The 18,511-nt window shown below is 45.8% G+C and overlaps 1 protein-coding gene across 3 annotated transcripts in view; it reads right to left on the bottom strand.

Annotated features, from left to right (window-relative positions):
• CPLX1 (complexin 1) overlaps positions 1-16,302 on the bottom strand; it is a 212,257-nt gene extending 195,955 nt beyond the window's left edge. The window contains exons 1-2 of one of the 3 annotated variants that reach the window (XM_038770184.1): positions 16,017-16,302; positions 12,411-12,521 (exon numbers count right to left, since the gene is read on the bottom strand). In XM_038770184.1, the coding sequence (XP_038626112.1) occupies positions 12,411-12,441 (31 nt within the window). In that variant the 5' untranslated portion in view covers positions 12,442-12,521; positions 16,017-16,302. The remainder of the gene's footprint in view (positions 1-12,410; positions 12,522-16,016) is intronic. The other 2 variants (XM_038770185.1, XM_038770183.1) reach the window with 2 other exon arrangements.
• Between the last annotated feature and the right edge of the window lie 2,209 nt (positions 16,303-18,511).

Raw genomic sequence — 18,511 nt, 5'->3', positions numbered from 1 at the left:
TGTGTATGGTCTTATCATGAAAATGATCAAGCTACTTCATATGCTCCCTGATAAATTTTGGCCTTAATTATCCAGATATTTCAGGTGGAAAGATTTGGGGGGGGGAGGGGGGAAGGGGGGGGGCGGTTGTGATCATCTGAATACCTCAACCCAAAAGACCTTCTTACACCTCAGTTCTTTTTAAGTTCCAATCCAGAACCCCAAACCACTTTTTCCTGAATGACAGGATATTGATTAGGCTTTCCAGATAACTGCCTCACCTATGCATGCATTTACACAGAAAATGAAACACATCAGAAAAAAAAAATGACAAAATCCACATTTAACGATGCAAAATGTTGTAACCTCTTCTTCAATCCAACAGAATGGAGACTTCAGCTATGGTTTTCCTACAAGTTAGCAAGGGATGTGTGAAATCTGTTTGGTTAATGTCTACAGAGGGGTTTTTCTTTTATTATAACGCAGTCTTTTTTATGCCCTACTAGCTTTAACAAAACTTTAACAAACCTGACACTCAGAGTGTGCTTCCAGTTCTATTCACTTTACTTGCTGTTCTCTATATCATTTCACTATCTGTGCAGCAGAAACTCTCTCCATCCTTCAAGTCATCCCTTTCTGTTTGCCCCTCTATACTCCTTTTTCACTTCTCCACCTTCCCAAACTCCAGGTGGCTACTGTGCTGCTGTCAGGAGAACAGAAAAATAACCAAAGGTAATCCAACCCTCACCAGACCAGATTCTAAGGCAGCACCAGGAAAATGGCCACAAGGCAGATGTAGTCTGCTATGTAGTCAGAGATCTGAAGACTGAGGTCAGACCAGTGGTTATATGACTACAAAAACATCCGCCTTACATCCTCACAGAAATTGCTCCTTCCGTTAGCTGGACACCAATGGTTTGTTTGCACCATGCTGATGAAGGTCAAAACTGAATTTTTCCAGTGGTAAATCCTTTCAAAGTATTCAATGATCCCATTCTTACCCTAGACTGTAAGCCCTCTGTTGGCAGGGAACGTATCTACCAACTCTGTGGTACTGTACTCCACCAAGCTCTTAGTACAGTGCTCTGCTCACAAAAAATGCTGAATAAATACCTCTGATTGTTCTGCCAAGACACAGGCACGTTTGGGGAAACAAGGTTTTTTTTAAAGGATTTGGTCACTTGAAAAATCCACGTTTGAGCTGAACATACATGGAACAAGCTGCCCTAGCTGTTATTTGTGCCTGTCACCCCACTGTAAGATCCTTGCGGGCAGGGATAGTGTCTGCTGAGTCTATTGTTTTGTACTCTCCCAAGTATTTAGTGCAGTGCTCTACACACAGTAAGTGCTCAGTAAGTACCATTAATTGATTGATTAATCTTTGGTCTCAAATGTTTGCAGGGGGAGTGTTCTGGGAACACATTCACCAATTACCTTTTATGTAGGCCATAAGTCTGGTGACCATTTTGGTGGCCACTCTGTTTGGAATTTAAGATGGCTATGAACGTAAACCACTAATTGGGATCAAAGGATGGAACCGATTGTCTACGCAGCCCAAATTCACCAACAGTTCCTCCCGAATCCAGGTTCCTTAATGATCTAAAATCCCCAGGCCACTGCAGTGTTTTAAGGTCCAAATGAACCAGATTGCTCGTCATCACTTCCTAAATTCCATGCTGAAGCTAAGGTCACGTCTGACTGAATGGCAAACACATCTCTGAAGACAAGCAAATATCTGAGAATTGCTCTTTGCAGACAGAGGGAATGTTTTTGGAGTCCCATATTAGTCTTGTCTCAGACAGGATGGCACCATGCCCACCTGGCTGTCAGGGTGCACTTACCCTGTTTTAGAGTCTCAGATTTGGTGCCAGTCCTTCAACCCCCTAATTGGTTGGGGATTTTTCATTCCGGAGATGGTTTCCTTTGGTTCTTTTGTTCTCTTTCCACTCTCCTAAACCAGTGTCTTTGAAGGGCAGGAAAGGGAGAAAGACTGTGAGTTCCTTAAGGGCAGGAATTCTACTCTGGTACCTTACACCCAAGAGACTTCCCCAAAATCCTGTTGATGGGAATGATGAGAATGATGATGGAGGGGTAGGTGGAAAGGGGGAGGGGTGGCTAGGATAAAGCATTTACCAGGTGTTGAAAGTAGGAAACATTTATCAATCAATCAGCAAGATTTATCGAGAGCCTCCTGTGTCAGAACAAAGTACTAAGTGTTTGGGAGAGCCCTATGGATAATTCCTGCCCTCAAACAGTTTACAATTCTGCAGGAAAGAATGTAGAATTTAGCAGGTAAAATTGAAGCACTATAGAGAAGAGAAATGATCTAAATACAAATTAAATATTAGCCCACTTTCCTAATTTGAAAGGACCCTGCCTGGCCCAAATGCAGGACTTAACTTGGAATTTAATACTTTAGCTTTCAACTGCTCTTTTCTTAGTGATTTTGGGATAGAATATCTCAGGAAAAGAATAGTTACATTTTGATTATAGAAAGAACAACACGAATGCCTTATGAGTTTTGAAAATTTTTATTTTCTTGTCAGAAGGGGATACTGGAAGAGGCTGATTCAGATCAGACAGACTCTCTGACCAAGTATGGGCCATGTACAGACTCAACACTGGCTTCACTCTAGCCGTAAAAATTTTCGCTACAAGAACCAGTTGCAAGTCAGCCTTATGTTGTACTGGGGGAAAAAAAAGGCTGATTTCAGGTGTACCATTGATCAACATGTGGATTGGGTTTTTTTTTCCTCAAACAAGCACTAGCAGACTGGAATGTCACCAGAGATACATGGATTAGGGAATTGACATGACCTAGCAGAAAGAGCACAGGCCTAGGAGTCAGAGGAGCTGGGTTCTAATCCCAGCTCCTCCATTTACCTGCATTGGGCAAGTCACTTAAATTCTCTGTGCCTCAGTTCCTTCAACTGCAAAATGGGGATTCAATAACTGGTCTCCCTCCAATTTAGAGTGTGAGCCCTATGTGGGACCTGATGGTCTTGTCTCTACCACAGCCCTTAGAATAGTGATTGGCACAGAGTAAGTGCTTAACAAATCCAACTATTATTGGATACAGAGTAATGTTGTGCCATTGCTATGCATTCATATTATAATCTCTAATTCCATACTATGGTCTCTAACATCTTTTGAATTTTAAACAGCTTTAAACAAATTGTCATAGTGCTTCCAACATTTTAGTAATGGCATTCAAATCCCCAAGAATTCTGACAGTAGGGTGTGGGGCCTTTTCTTACCTTGCTAAAATAATTCTGTTGGAGATTAGATTGTCCCAGATGTAACATTTTCACACCTAGCATTTTGTATATCCCAAAGAAGAACATCTTTTTCTCTATTTTCATGTTTTCAGATGTCAACGTATGGGATTTTTCCTTTCATTGGTCCTTTTTTGAATTGATCCAAAACCACTACACATCTCAATTTTTTCAGGGAAAAAACATTTTTTTCCTCACAGTTCCCTGAGTTTTAATCATTTTTTTTCATCGATACAATGTTCCAGGACAATCCCTGACAAATAGCCTTATCTAAAGGCTGTTGAATGGAATGAATCCTTTTGCAGGAAGTTCCCCAAATCAGAGTCGATCCAGAGCATCTATGACAAGGAAGTGGGAAAGCATTGTGCATTGTGGGTGGTAAGTTAAGAAATTGCAAAAGATGCAGCGATAGCTCTTGAGTATTCAGGCCTTATTTCATCAAGACCCTTCCAGGTATAAGGGAATCAGCAGCAGAACACAAAATGAAAGAACTGTCATGATCAGAGAGACCTTGGCACTTATATAGACCTAAATGTCCCTTCTGCTATATTTTAGGACTCTTTATTCTCAATGCACAGGCTATAAGCCTCATTTTTGTTCTATTCTTGGTCTTTGCTATTAATTATTAAGAAGAGTTAAACTATTCATCTGCAGAGAAAGCTTGCCGCCAAGGCTCAAGAATCATCAATGAAGAAAGCCCCTGCCACTGCTTTTAATAGAACAATTACTCATTTGACTCCTCCACTGGGTGAACTGCGTGAAAGTGTGGAATTGAAGGCAATGGCTGAGTTGGCACAGGACAAAGTCCCCACTTTTTGGAGAAAAATGAATAAATCCCAAACTCACCTATTTCTTAATAGCACAAATATAGATTATTTTAAAATCAAGTCAAAGAGGGATTTACAAGTGGCCTTTTTTGTTGAAATTTATGCAGCTGAACCCCAACTGCTTAAGGTCACTCATTCATTCATTCAATCATATTTATTGAGCGCTTACTGTGTGCAGAGGTCTGTACTAAGTGCTTGGGAAGTACAAGTCGGCAACATATAGAGACAGTTCCTACCCAACAACGGGCTCACAGTCTTAAAAGCCAACTTCAGTTTCCTGTGAGAACTGCTTCCTTGAACTTGGCTTCTCAGTGATCCAAGAGCCTACCTGCTTGAATTACATTGCTTCTCAAGAGATCTTTATCTACTCTTGTTTCTAATCTACTACTGTGTTTATTGTTTCTGAGTAGCTGCTATATTTTAGCCAGGTCTGCTTACCAGCTAAGCACATCTAGAGAGAAAAAACATTTTCTCTCTCTTCCCTTCTCCCACCCTTCCCTTTACCACATCTGGGGCGGGGGGAGATCTCTTTTCTTGGTGGCCATTCAGCTCCCTCTTGATGTTTTAGTAAACGGAGGAAGGCATTCGTGATCATGAAATTGTAACAAACAGGTCTTCCCGTAACTCTGCTTACATTATCAGAGACCACCTTTGTTTTCTCAGCGCTTCCCTGAGAGACAGTGGGAAAAGGGGACAGGGTTTAGGGCAGGCGAAAAATCTAAATAATTACATAATCGAAGGGGCTGTGTGCTCTCATCAGGGTCCAGAGATAAGCTCAAATAGGGCTCATTTTGGACACATTGTTCCAAAAATATTGAGAGGGACAGGGCTAGGTGCTGGAAACGTACAGTGTCATCTGTCAATCAGGCAGAAGTACTGACATCAGGGTTTCAAAGTAGACTCAATGGGGAGATTAGTGATGCGTGGCTCCAAAAACATTGGTGCTGACTTCATGGGTAAACCTAGGCTAATATTAAATTTAGTTAGGAAGCCTTCCTTGATAAATCATCTCCATATACTATATCCCCTTGAGCACTTCTACATTACCTAATCACTAGGGTAACTAAGGCCCCACCCAACCTTGTATGTCTTTTTATACTTTTTATACTTATACTCCATTGCTTTCTCCTAACTTGTAATTTATTTTAGTGTTAGACTTCCTTGCTAGATTGTAAGATCTTTGAGGGTAGTAGATCTACTAATTCTTCTTTACTCTCCCAAGCACTTAGTACAGTGCTGTGCACACAAAACACACTCAATGAATACTACTGATTATGTTAGTTTCGTGTCTAACCTGAGTTTTACTTTAGGTAAATTTGGGCCCCAAAGAAAATTATCTACAGGAAAACTTCCTTCAAAAATGCCTAACCCAAGCAGCGTGGCTCAGTGGAAAGAGCCCGGGCTTTGAAGTCAGAGGTCATGGGTTCGAATCCCAGCTCTGCCAATTGTCAGCTGTGTGACTTTGGGTGAGTCACTTAACTTCTCTGTGCTTGTTACCTCATCTGTAAAATGGGGATGAAGACTGTGGGCCTCCTGTGGGACAACCTGGTCACCTTGTAACCTCCCCAACGCTTAGAACAGTGCTTTGCACATAGTAAGCGCTTAACAAATGCCATCATCATCATCATGGTCAATTTTAAATGTTATGACTCAATTTTTCAAGATAACTTTTGTTTGAACATTGAAGAAACATGGAAGGTAATTGTTAGAGAAATTTGGTCCCTTTTAAGGCCTTCTATATCCACTAAAGCATACACTTCCACCCATCAATTTTACCGGAAACATCCTGAAGCAGCATGTGATTTAATTAATGCTACAATTTAAATTCTTCATCTTTTACAGAACAGAGCTGAATAATGCATCTATTTCATTAAATTATCTGAACGTACAAAAGGCCAGGCAAAGAACATGAAGAACAGCAATTATCTTAAGCAAAATGAGTGAATCTGCAATGGAATATATGATGACTATTAAATGTTTAAAGTATACCTGCACCCTCCACAAAAACAAAAAGCAAACAAACAACTTTTCTAGTAAACTGCTTGTGCGAGGGCTTGGGAGTCAAAAGGGCCTGGGTTCTGCATTGTGACCTAGGGCAAGTCACTTAACTTCTCTGGGCCTCAGTTACCTCATCTGTAAAATGAGGATTAAGACTGTGAGTCCCATGTGGCACATGGACTGTGTCCAACCTGATTATCTTGTATCTACCCAGTGGTTAGTAAAGTGCCTGGCACATAGAAAGCACTTAAGAAATACCATCCTGCCCCACCAAAAAAAAAAAATAAAAAAGCATTAAGGGAATTTGATCCTAATACTTTTTTGTCTCAGTTCATTCCAGAAGGACAGAAATGTGTTAGGCTAAGGTGAAGCAGACAGTATTTTTGCAATGAGGTTTTGTATCCTCCTCCTTGCCTCCTAATTAGTCTGGGCATCTGTCCAGTTGACAGCTGCTGCCCAGAGGTACTGACAGTTTTGCACTGCCCCTGTGTTCCCAACATCAGGAAGCCTGGACTATCATGGCTACCCAGAGAGGAGGCAGCGTGGAAGGGAAGGCAGGAAGGTGGAATAACTCCAAAAGCTATCTGTCAATTAGTCACATGTGAGGACATCAGGTTCTGGCGGAGACTCAGAGAATCCATAAAAGTTGGTCTTGTTTGCCTGGCATACTTATGTTAAATTGGGGGTTTCATGGCCAGCTTTCCCCTTGCTGTTTTGGGCTTCTTAAACGGTCTATGAAGAGGAAAAGCATCTTCCAAAAACATTCTTACCCTAACCAGTGTCTCAAAACTAAGAATGGAGAAATTATAAAATATAGTCTCCCAAGAGATCCATACACTTTCTGTATTATTTCAAAACTGAGTCTGGTTGTCCAATAGTCCATCTTACAAACTGCACAGAAAATACACCAAACATACCTACATCTTTCAAGGATATTAGACATTCGTATGCTACTTTTTGTGCTTTCATTTAGTAGCAGCCTATTGTTTTTTATATTTAAAACCTTGCTCAGAAATCAAACACGCTTAGACAATGTGTCCGAATTTTTAGTGAAACTGCTGTAATTCTGAAACAGCTGGAAAAGTGAATTTTAGTAGGCGATGTCCTGATTTGTGGTAGTTCAGCATACCAAAAGTGAGTTCTATTAATGATGAGCGTAATACTGGCAGAGTCTGGGTAAGACGAAATCAGCCTTTAGCTAGTTTGGAAACATCAAATCTAAACCCCCAGAATCCACATATTTCTTAGAACAAATGGAAGATACTTTGTTTTCAAGCCAATAAAAAGGAGATTGGTAGTTGGGATCTTCGGTCATTTTTTTTTTTCCTATCAGCTGAGCCTGTGCAGACTGGATTTTTGGCCATGTGATTGCATACAGTTTTTTTTAATGGGGCTTGCTATGTGCCGGGCACTGTACTAAGCGATGGGGTAGATACAAGTTAATCAAGTCAGGCACAGTCCCTCTCCCACATAGGGCTCACAGTCTTGATCTCCATTTTACAGATCTGGTAACTGAGGCCCGGAGAAATAAAGTGACTTGCCCGAGCTCATCCAGCAGACAAGCGGTGGAGCCGGAATTAGAACCCAGGTTCCCTGGCTCCCAGGCCTGTGTACTCTCCACCAGGCCTTGCTACATGTTTCCCGATTAGCCTGCTATCTCACTCACCCAAGTTAGAGCTGATGTCCAGAGTATGGGGGTGCTTTGAGCTGCCCCCTTCAATCCGGAACCCCAGCCTGCCAGATGCCTAGACTGCCAGGAGTCTGGGAGTTGGAGGAGTCTAAGTTGCTCTCTGTCCATCAAGCATCAGTGGTGTCTGAGGTCATTTCAGCACAACTCCCACCCCCTCCCAAATTTCCAGGCACCAGCTGGTTCCAACATCCACTGGCTTCCTCACACTTCCATTTTGTTCCACAAACATTAGCTCTGCCAGCACAGCTCACCCCCATACATGCTTTTAGAAAAAAAAAGGGTTAGATTTGCCTGGAGTGATTTTTATCAGGAAACAAAATTTTTCCCCAAATGAATCTTTTCCCAAATTATGCCTTGCCTGTGTAGACATGGTCAATGATACTCATATAAATGATGGAAAGTAAAGAACACCAATCCCCAACCCTCCAAAAGACCCTGTCTTAGTTTAAGGGGATGGAAACTAGGTGCTACAAAGTAAGATGAAAGGAATTGGGGTTATTTAGCTGAGAAGGAAAAGGGTAAGGAACTACTTAATTGTCCTCAAGCCACCATTTTGCAGCCTGGGGCTCAGGCCGAGGGGGGAGCCTCAAGAGCAGAACTGCCTGTCTTTCCAATAGTCCCAATCCTTAAACCATCCACCCAGAAGGCAAATAGTTTTGCTTTTTAAACTCCCCTTCCAGTTCATTCCCTCACACTCTCATCTCAACCCAGGGCTGCTGAATGCTCATTCCACTGGGTTGGGGGAAAGAAAAGAGAAGTGGGGAGTTTTGCTGCTTGCAGAGAGGGGTTGGGTGGACCAGGAAACCAAAGCCCCTTTATATTGGGGCCTGTGGATGATTGCCAGCTTCTAAACAAGAAGCTGAACTAGAAAAAATTAACTTAAACTGAGAGAGAGCTTGGTTGAACATAACCAATCACATTTATTGAGCACTTACTGAATGCAGAGTACTGTACTAAGCACTTGGGAGAGTACAATATAACCGATACATTCCCCGTCCACAAATAAGGATGGACTTCTTGAGTTGAAGGTAATAAAGCACTGAGACCTTTAGGGAGGTTTACTCAATCATTTACTTGGAGCCTGGGGCTTGGACTAGATAATCTCTCAAGTTTCCATCCAGCTCAAAGACTTTTAAGGTTTTACGATTCTACGACTACCATAACTGCCTGGCGGACAGGGTGTTTTATACTGATTAATGCCTGGGGCCTGGAATGTGCCTTAGGCCATCAACTCTTCTCAGCCGGTCATTAATCTACAGTTAATGTCTGCAACCTCAGCTGCCCTTTCCCAAAAGGTAACATTGCCATGTGTGGCCTCCTGCTATGACAGGTGGGCACTCTGAAAATATTTATGGCAAAACTGTTTCTCCAAAAGTGTTGTCTTTGTGATTCATGCTACAGTACACATGTTGATTCCTCTAAAAGCATATATCGGGTATCCGATTATGTCAATAGGAAACTGTTTTTGAGACTGCCTGTGAACCAACAGTATAACCTCGGGGCTTCGATCTGTTGGTTAATACTTTCGTCCTAATTCCCATGCGGAATCAAGTATTTTAAGCATATCTCTGATACCACTTCTAGTAATGGTGGGTGCATCTAAGATGTTTAGTTTCCCAGTTACACTACCATAAAATGGTAACGGGGAAGCAGCATGGTCTAGGGGATAGAGCACAGGCCTGAGAGTCAAAAGGCCCTGGGTTCTAATCTTTGCTCCGCCATGAGTCGGCTGTGTGACCCTGGGCACCTCACTCTAATTCTCTGTTCCTCAGTTCTTGTCTTATGCTGTCTAGTCGTCTCCGACCCATAACAACTCCATGGAAACATCTCTCCCCGAACACATACCTCCTCTGTAAAATGGGGATAAAGACTGAGAGCCCCATGTGGGACGGGGACTGTGTCCAACCCAATTACCTTGTATCTTCCCCAGCGCTTAGTTCTGTGCCTGGCACACAATAAGCGCTTAAACACAATTATGGTTATGGCAGTGTCTGGCCCACAATGAGCGTTGAATAAGTACCATAATAATTATAACAGCACACGTATAAATATACTGTAGGTATTCATCCGGTGCTATTTCCTTTTTAGATTGGAATTTTGAAATGGTTTTTGCTGCTAGATTGGAGGGTCTTGTCTAGTTCTTTATTTTCTGCCAACTAAATTAGTCTTGCAGAGAACTTAAAATGCCCCTGCCCCTCACCGACTCTGAAGCCAGTGGATGCTGGGGCCAGCTGAGGCCGAGGCTATTCATGGGGAGGTCTGGTGAGCGGGGGCAAGTGAGAGGAAGAAAGAGGGAGCTGTAATGAAAAAGCTGTAGGAAGTAGAACCGGTCAGAGTGGGGGCAACTTTTAATAGGACATATCCTGGATAAGTAGGAGCTTTCACTCAAAACCCAGGAAATAACATTCTGTTGCTCAATTTTCTGCCACGATTTACAGACCTGATTCACACATTATGTTCTCCCGTCTGGCAATGGCAGCTGTAAATTGATGATGGGTTCCTTGGGGTGCAAGATGAAAAGGGATGTGTAATCTGGGCCTGGTGCTCCAGGGATCTCTTTCACCTCCAGCTATCTGGAGTGGAGTTGACCCAGGATTAGGAAGTCAGTCAGTCAATCGTATTTATTGAGCACTTACTGTGAGCAGGACACTGTACTGTGTGCTTGGGAGAGTACAAAATAACAATCAACAGACACATTCCCTGCCCACAATGAGCTTAGAGTCTAGAAAAGCAGCAAGGCATAGCGGATGGAGCACTGTCCTGGGTTCCAATCCCCGTTCCTCCCCTTGTCAGCTGTGTGCCCTTGGGCAAGTTACTTCACTTTGCTGTGCCCCAGTTACCTCATCTGTAAAATGGGGATTGAGAATATGAGCCCCACATGGGACAAGTGACTGTTTCCATCCCGATTTGCTTGTTTCCCCCCAAGCGCGTAGTCCAGTGCCTGGCACATAGCACTGAACAAATACCACAATTATGATTACTATTATTAGAGAGACTCATGGTTTCTCAAGCATGTTGAGCAAGAGATCCAACTGGGAAAAAGCAACTCCAGCAATAAAGGGGGTTTGGCTGAGGTTACAGAGCAGGAGGAAGGGGGTGTCTGGCTCCTTCCAGGAGCTGCCCTCCTTTCTCAGCATCTTTCAGCTGCCAGGGGGAACCTGGCTCCTTCTAGGCCAATTACACCCTCCCTGTTTTCAGCCTGGGTAGAATAACTGGTCCGGATGACTAAGGCTATCCGGAAGGCTTGACCTCTGGCCCCGGCCTGGCCCTAAACCTCATCTGTCCACCCAAGTGGCTGCTCCTAGGTGTAAGCTCTCTGCTTACTGGACTCCATGGGAAAGAGTCCAACTTGCGATGTGAGCCAGGCTCGCTACACCACTTTCCTAAAGGTGCTGGGTGACCAGGAGAAGGAAAGCATGGAGTGAGTGCATTCAGGGTGGGAAGAAACTGTCTAGGGCATCAGGGCAGCCCTTGATTACACACTGAATTCTTTTCTATCCTAACCCCATATTTTTAGACCCCAGCTTGGCAGTAATTGAATTTTAAAATGCTCTTTATTTGCAAAGGTTTTCAAAAGAGTCCCAAAAGTTTGGCTGATGTAAGGGAAGGAAAATATAAGCCTCTTAGAAGGTTATGCCCTTAATCCAAACAACTATACCCCCTTTCTTTGGCATAAAAGGAAATAGAGTAGAAAGGAAATGTCCACTCATCACCCAGCTACATACAGTTTACAATGCTCACTTAGTACTGCATTATGGTAAGAATCATTTCTTGGGTATTTTCTCTGTTATGTCGAGTTGGTGGTCAAAAGAAAATGTCAATAGAAATTCAAAATTGTTCTATTGCCTTCTTACATCTAAGTACCCTAAAAACCTAACATTCCTTCTGTGGAGGTGTATTATTGAATGAATGACTTTCCTAGGTTCAGTAGTATAAAGATGGTTTTCTTTTCCATAAATCAGACAGCCAAAATGACATGGACAGATAATTAAGGAAGATTTTGATCCTTTTTCTTTTATTTCCATACTTTAGAAATCAAACAGAATATAACTGCATTGAAATCACGTAAGATAACTGAGACAACACCAGTCAAGTATAATTCATATTACTACTTCCCATGGATGTTCACTCTCCTTACCGGGTCCATTTGTTGAAAGCACCTCAGGACATCCTACAGTTTTATGTACCAGCAATACCTACATCCAGTTGGTGTTAGATTTAACTAGCAAACACTCATATATTCATACTTTCTGGATACCTCTGCTAGGTACAGCCATATAATATGAATAATATATATATATATATATATAAATCTCTGTTAGATGCTGGTTCCAAATTGCGGCCATTTCCTATTCTTCCGGTAGTGCCCCCTATTGTCGTAGAGCTCAGAGGAACCATAGCCATGAATGATTTTCAATTACAGGATCTTGAAGGGGTCAGGGCAGTGCTAGGATATATTTCATTGGGGGCCTTTCATATAGGATGAAGAGTCTTAAACTTTACCGACAAGATTTAGTGATACTGTGACAATAATTTCTAGAACTGCATGAATCAAATTAGATGATAATAGACAAGATAAAACTTTCCACTGTGTGTACCAATTCAGTGTTAATAAACAACAAAAATTCCTGTTTCACTTACCTCCTAAAGCTTGCTTCATCACAAAATCCATGATGATGGCTTCAGATTCCTTATTTGCACTTGTTCAAATCTTACATACAAGTTTAAGGAGAGAAGTCTTTGCTTTTCAGTCTGCAGTGTATAAAGCCAAAAAGAAAGGTCTCTGTTAATAAGTGAACATTTTAGCTTATAGCACCTCCTAGCTATTCCACTATGTTTCAACTCATTCTTTTGAAAATTTTTATTTTGGGATTTTTTTTCTTTATCATAAAAATTGCCCGGCTGGCTGTTGTGATCTTAAGTGGCCTTGCACCAGAAAACAACTTCATTCTCTAGATTGGTGTGTGTGTGTGTGTGTGTGTGTGTGTGTGTACACAATCAATCAATCAATCGTATTTATTGAGCCCTTACTGTGTGCAGAGCACTGTTCTAAGCGCTTGGGAAGTACAAGTTGGCAACATATAGAGACAGTCCCTACCCAACAGTAGGCTCACAGTCTAGAAGGGGGAGACAGAGAACAAAACCAAGCATATTAACAAAATAAAATAAATAGAATAGATATGTACAAGTAAAATAGAGTAATAAATATGTACAAACATATATACATATATACAGGTGCTGTGGGGAAGGGAAGGAGGTAAGATGGGGGGATGGAGAGGGGGATGAGGGGGAGAGGAAGGAGGGGGCTCAGTCTGGGAAGGCCTCGTGGAGGAGGTGAGCTCTCAGTAGGGCCTTGAAGGGAGGAAGAGAGCTAGCTAGGCTGATGGGCAGAGGGAGGGCATTCCAGGCCAGGGGGATGACATGGGCCGGGGGTCGACGGCGGGACAGGCGAGAATGAGGCACGGTGAGGAGATTAGCGGCAGAGGAGCGGAGGGTGTGGGCTGGGCTGTAGAAGGAGAGAAGGGAGGTGAGGTAGGAGGGGGCAAGGTGATGGAGAGCCTTGAAGCCCAGGGTGAGGAGTTTCTGCCTGATGCGCGGACTGCTTGGTAGCCCCTGGAGATTTTTGAGGAGGGGAGTAACATGCCCAGAGCGTTTCTGGACAAAGACAATCTGGGCAGCAGCATGAAGTATGGATTGAAGTGGGGAGAGACACGAGGATGGGAGATCAGAGAGAAGGCTGATGCAGTAGTCCAGACGGGATAGGATGAGAGCTTGAACGAGCAGGGTAGCGGTTTGGATGGAGAGGAAAGGGCGGATCTTGGCAATGTTGCGGAGCTGAGACTGGCAGGTTTTGGTGATGGCTTGGATGTGAGGGGTGAATGAGAGAGCGGAGTCGAGGATGACACCAAGGTTGTGGGCTTGTGAGACGGGAAGGATGGTAGTGCCGTCAATAGTGAGGGGAAAGTCAGGGAGAGGGCAGGGTTTGGGAGGGAAGACAGGGAGTTCAGTCTTGGACATGTTGAGTTTTAGGTGGCGGGCAGACATCCAGATGGAGATGTCCTGAAGGCAGGAGGAGATGCGAGCCTGGAGGGAGGGGGAGAGAGCAGGGGCAGAGATGTAGATTTGGGTGTCATCAGCATAGAGATGATAGTTGAAGCTGTGGGAGCGAATGAGGTCACCAAGGGAGTGAGTGTAGATCGAGAACAGAAGGGGACCAAGAACTGAACCTTGGGGAACCCCCACAGTAAGGGGATGGGAGGGGGAGGACGAGCCTGCAAAAGAGACTGAGAATGAACGACCGGAGAGATGAGGAGAACCAGGAGAGGACGGAGTCTGTGAAGCCAAAGTCAGATAGCGTGTTGAGGAGAAGGGGGTGGTCCACAGTGTCGAAGGCAGCTGAGAGGTCAAGGAGGATTAGGATAGAGTATGAGCCGTTGGATTTGGCAAGCAGGAGGTCATTGGTGACCTTTGAGAGGGCAGTTTCTGTGGAATGTAGGGGATGGAAGCCAGACCGGAGGGGGTCGAGGAGAGAGTTGGTGTTAAGGAATTCGAGGCAGCGCGTGTAGACAACTCGTTCAAGGAGTTTGGAAAGGAATGGTAGGAGGGAGATGGGGCGATAACTAGAAAGTGAGGTGGGGTCAAGAGAGGGTTTTTTTAGGATGGGAGAGACATGGGCATTTTTGAAGGCAGAGGGGAAGGAACGAGTGGAGAGTGAGCGGTTGAAGATGGAAGTTAAGGAGGGGAGAAGGGACGGAGCAAGAGATTTCATGAGATGAGAGGGAATGGGGTCTGAAGCACAGGTGGATGGGGTTTTCTTCTGTGTTGCCAACCACCTCCTATCTGGAGACCAACTAGCCAACAGAAAACACTTCTTTCCATCAGTGTTTTTCAGAAGGGCATTTGACTTCCTCAGGGTTCTCGGAGTTATCTTTGAATCGGAGTTTCCGCGTGGAGAGTAGGTATGTGTGGGTACGGTGCGGGGGGGGGGGGGGGAATCCTCCTAGGACTATGAGCGGGGAAGACATCTCCACGTAGAAGAGAGGAAGTAGGAGAAGGGGCGTTTGAAGGTGAAGCGTTCTGTCTCTCTAATGCAGCAGGTCCGCGCTCTAGTGCGTCGCTGCCTTTTCCCGGGCCCGCATTAAAAACCGGCGCCCACCGCAAGTGCCGGGAAATCTAGGGATGCTGACTTGGGGAGGGCACAGGCCGAGCTTCATTCAGGGACGAGGAGAGAGAGAGGGAGAGAAAGAGCCAGAGAGAGATTTGGAAGCCCTCAACTACCACCCTCATGCCAAGTTGTTATTGAACGACCCCCGGACTTGGTTCCTCGAGCTAACGTGAGCGGCCCCCACCTCCGCCCCCTTTCATTCCAGACGCAGTGCCTCGGGGCGAGGACGGAGGCAGGGATTGCTGAAAAGCTTTCGTTTCCGAAAGAGAAACAAAAAAAAAAATCGCTTTTTGTTCCCCCACCCCCGGACTCTAATATCTGCATTATGTTTGGGGCGGAAAACGAACCGTCTGCCCTAGGGGAGAGCAGCGCAGCCCGGTCCGGCGCAGAACTAAGTCCCGGGCGGCTGCGGCGGGTGCCGGGGAAGTGTGAGTGGCGGCATCCCAGGGCCGCGGTGGCAAGATGCTTCCCTCTGCTGGCACCGAGCGGTTTACTACGCTCCAAAACGTTTTCTACGGGAGAGAAAGTACGGGGTGCAGTGGCAAAGCTGACTTTCTCAATTTAGTGAAAATGAGTGCCCTCCTCCCCACCACCAGTTCGGACCGAGCGCTTAGGGCAGTGCCCTGCACACGGTGAGCGCTCGATAAATACGAGGGCGGGGGGAGATGGAGGCGAGATGGGGGGGACGAGAAGAGTCCAGCCGCAAAACCAACACACACCCCTCTAATGCTGCATGCTGCGACCCTGCATTTCATCTGCCCCCAACTTCAACTTGGCCGTTGGGCGTTTAGGCGACTCACAGGGATCCCTCTTTTGATCGCCCCGAGGGGTTTTCCAGCCAAGGGCTGGGTCTGCACCGCTTTGCAACGACGACTAAAAAAAGACACTGGCATCAGCACATTTCCTAGCTAGTTCTCGCTTCCAAGCTCGGCCAGGCAAACCGCGAGCCAACTCTTCTCGGCAGGAAAGGAGCGGGAGCCCGCAAAGAGCTAGAGGTTCGGGGAACCGGGGAGAGCGGACACCTTTTCGGTCCAGGGAACCCCCACCCCACCCCCCAACCGTGGCAACGAAACGCGGATTACCTTCCCCTTCCTGGGCGGCGGTAGGGTGCTTCAGCTCGTCTCCCCCTTCAGCAGCAACTGTGCACCGTGCACCGAAAGCTCCTCGCCCTCTCTAGAGTTTCGTCTTTTTTCTAGCAGCGGAGCCTCCTCCTGGTCGTCAGGTCCATGTGTGTTTCAGGAACTGCAGCCTCTGATGAAGGGCATTTAGGGAAGCAGCAGTCACATGAAGTTATCTCCCTCCTAACAACGTCCGAGCATGACAAGGAGAGGGAGGGGCAGAAAGAGGGGGAGAGAGAAGGGGGAGGGAGGATGGGAGAGAGAAGGTAGAAATAGAAGAGGAGGAAGAAGAAAAGGAGGGGTGATGCAGTAGCAGCAGTAGCAACCTTCCTACTTTCACTATTGTCTCCTTTCATCACGAGATTTCAGGATCATCCCTCTTGCACAGTCCATTCTCTTGAATAGTTCTAAAGCTAGCCTAACAGGGATAGATATTCCATACACTAATACTTTCTTTTTTCTGCCCGGAAAAGACGGGCTTCATTCATTCAACTCAATCGCATTTATTGAGCGCTTACTGTGTGCAGAGCACTGTACTAAGCGCCTATCCCAAGCTTCTTTCCTCTTCCCGTTGAATACGCTTGATAGACATTTGGAACCACAACACACACACACACACACACACACACACAGCCCCACCTCCCGCCCCGAAATCCCTTACCACCCATTGTGTGGCTGAAGGTGAGGAACTCGACCTGCTTGGGTAGCGCAGGGACTGTGGTCAGGAACTAGCCCCCTCGTCTTGTAGACCAATTTTAGGGGTTTCTAGAGGTCACCCTACTACCCCCAAACCCTCCCTTTTATCGGATATTTGGCTGCCACTCTCCCCCATCCATTTTCATTGACCTCCCCTGCCTCGGATAGAGCAGTGGCCCGTTACCTCGGGACTATCAACTGCATCTGCAGTCCACCTTCCCTCCCAGTGCCCCAGAAGTCTCACGGCGAAGTGGAATTATAAGTTGAGGACAAGGGAAATAAGGCAGCTGTATTACTCGGCGTTCTTTGGAAGGCGTTAAACAAAGGCGAGATTATCACCAGTGGTGTTATCGTTGTTGCTGCCCGTCTTCCACTGTATGGAGTGATCAGTGTGTCCCTAGTTTGTGTAGGTACATCTCGGGTCGCTGGCGATTTTTCTTAATCTCCCCTTTCCTGGGTATACCTGGATACGGACTGGCCGGTACTTGTCTATCGGTAGCGAAACAAAATCCGCTGGAGGTCACCTATTCACATTTACCTCTGCGTATATGGTTATATATACACATCCCTCCCCCATATTTCTCACCCATGGTTTCCTCTCTTTCTCTGTTAGTAGGGTCTACATATCTGGGGGGGGCGGGGGAGAGAGAGAGAGAGCGCCAGGCTTTGCTTCAGTGAGTGCCTTTTGAAAAAAGAAATTTCTTTCCGCGAGAACTTTTGAAGGTTAAAGGGAAGAGCTGTAGGCTGGGGCATATATGGCCAAGGGTCACGAGGCATTTCGGTAGCGGGTGGGGCGGGGGGATCCCAGAAAGTCAAGCCGTGCTGATTTCCAGCCAGCAATCCTGAGCCGGGACCCCATCCCACCTTCCTCAACCCCAGGATGGGAGATTGGAAAACCCTGGATGCAAGCGGAGGGAGGAAGGGGGGGGGGATCCCTTCCTCGGGGTGAGCCCCCCAACCCGGTTTTGCGTGTGAGAAGAGATGGTGCAGTGTCCCCCCACCCCCGATCAGCTGACACCGAGGCACCGGGGCTCTGCGATCCTTAAGCAGAACGGTCCCGGGAGGAGAGAGGAAGGGGACACAAACCAGAAAGTACTCAAGTAGGATGAGCGGCATTTTGCAGAGCCCCCCAAGCCAACGAGAGTCCCGGGGGGCGGCCCAGACAGGACCGGCCACTAGGAAGACGCCCAGCCCCCCCGCCCCCCCCCCCCCCACGGGTACACCTCAAGGTCATGAGCACTGCCCGGAGCTGGGGACGGAAGACTTAAAGAATTGAATTATCCAGCGTGGCTGCGGATGCCCGGTGCTGCCGAGGCAGCCCCCGGGGTGATCACTGAACCGAAATCCCTAATTTTCTCCATTAGGGAATTGTCTCCAGACCGTGCGGCGTTTTAGCCACGGAAATGCAAATTGGCCGCCAAACTCCCCGATCCTATTTGGCGACGACGGAGGGGATTAAAAGGGGTGCACTCTTGCTGGCCCTGATGGACTCGGCTAATAAAATGACCGCGTGGGGTGTATGAAGATGCCCAAAAATTGGTTAGTATTTTTACACGTTGGTATTGTGAAAGGCAGATGGAGGGCAGCTAGCTAGCTTTGGCTCGGCGAATTCAAACATGGTACAGAAGGGTTAGTTGGCAGTATTCGGAGTGAGAAGAGTAAGGGTTGGCAAACTGAATATTCTTTTTGGCGGGGGCAAAGTCAAATCCCTTTCCACCATCTTGAAGAAAAATCATATCTATATGTAGTCACCAAGAAAACGA

The sequence above is a fragment of the Tachyglossus aculeatus genome, chromosome X3 (assembly GCF_015852505.1).
Source record: "Tachyglossus aculeatus isolate mTacAcu1 chromosome X3, mTacAcu1.pri, whole genome shotgun sequence".
Classification (NCBI taxonomy): domain Eukaryota; kingdom Metazoa; phylum Chordata; class Mammalia; order Monotremata; family Tachyglossidae; genus Tachyglossus; species Tachyglossus aculeatus.
Note: the sequence above shows the minus strand (reverse complement) of the source record. Positions and strands in the feature narration are given on the sequence as shown.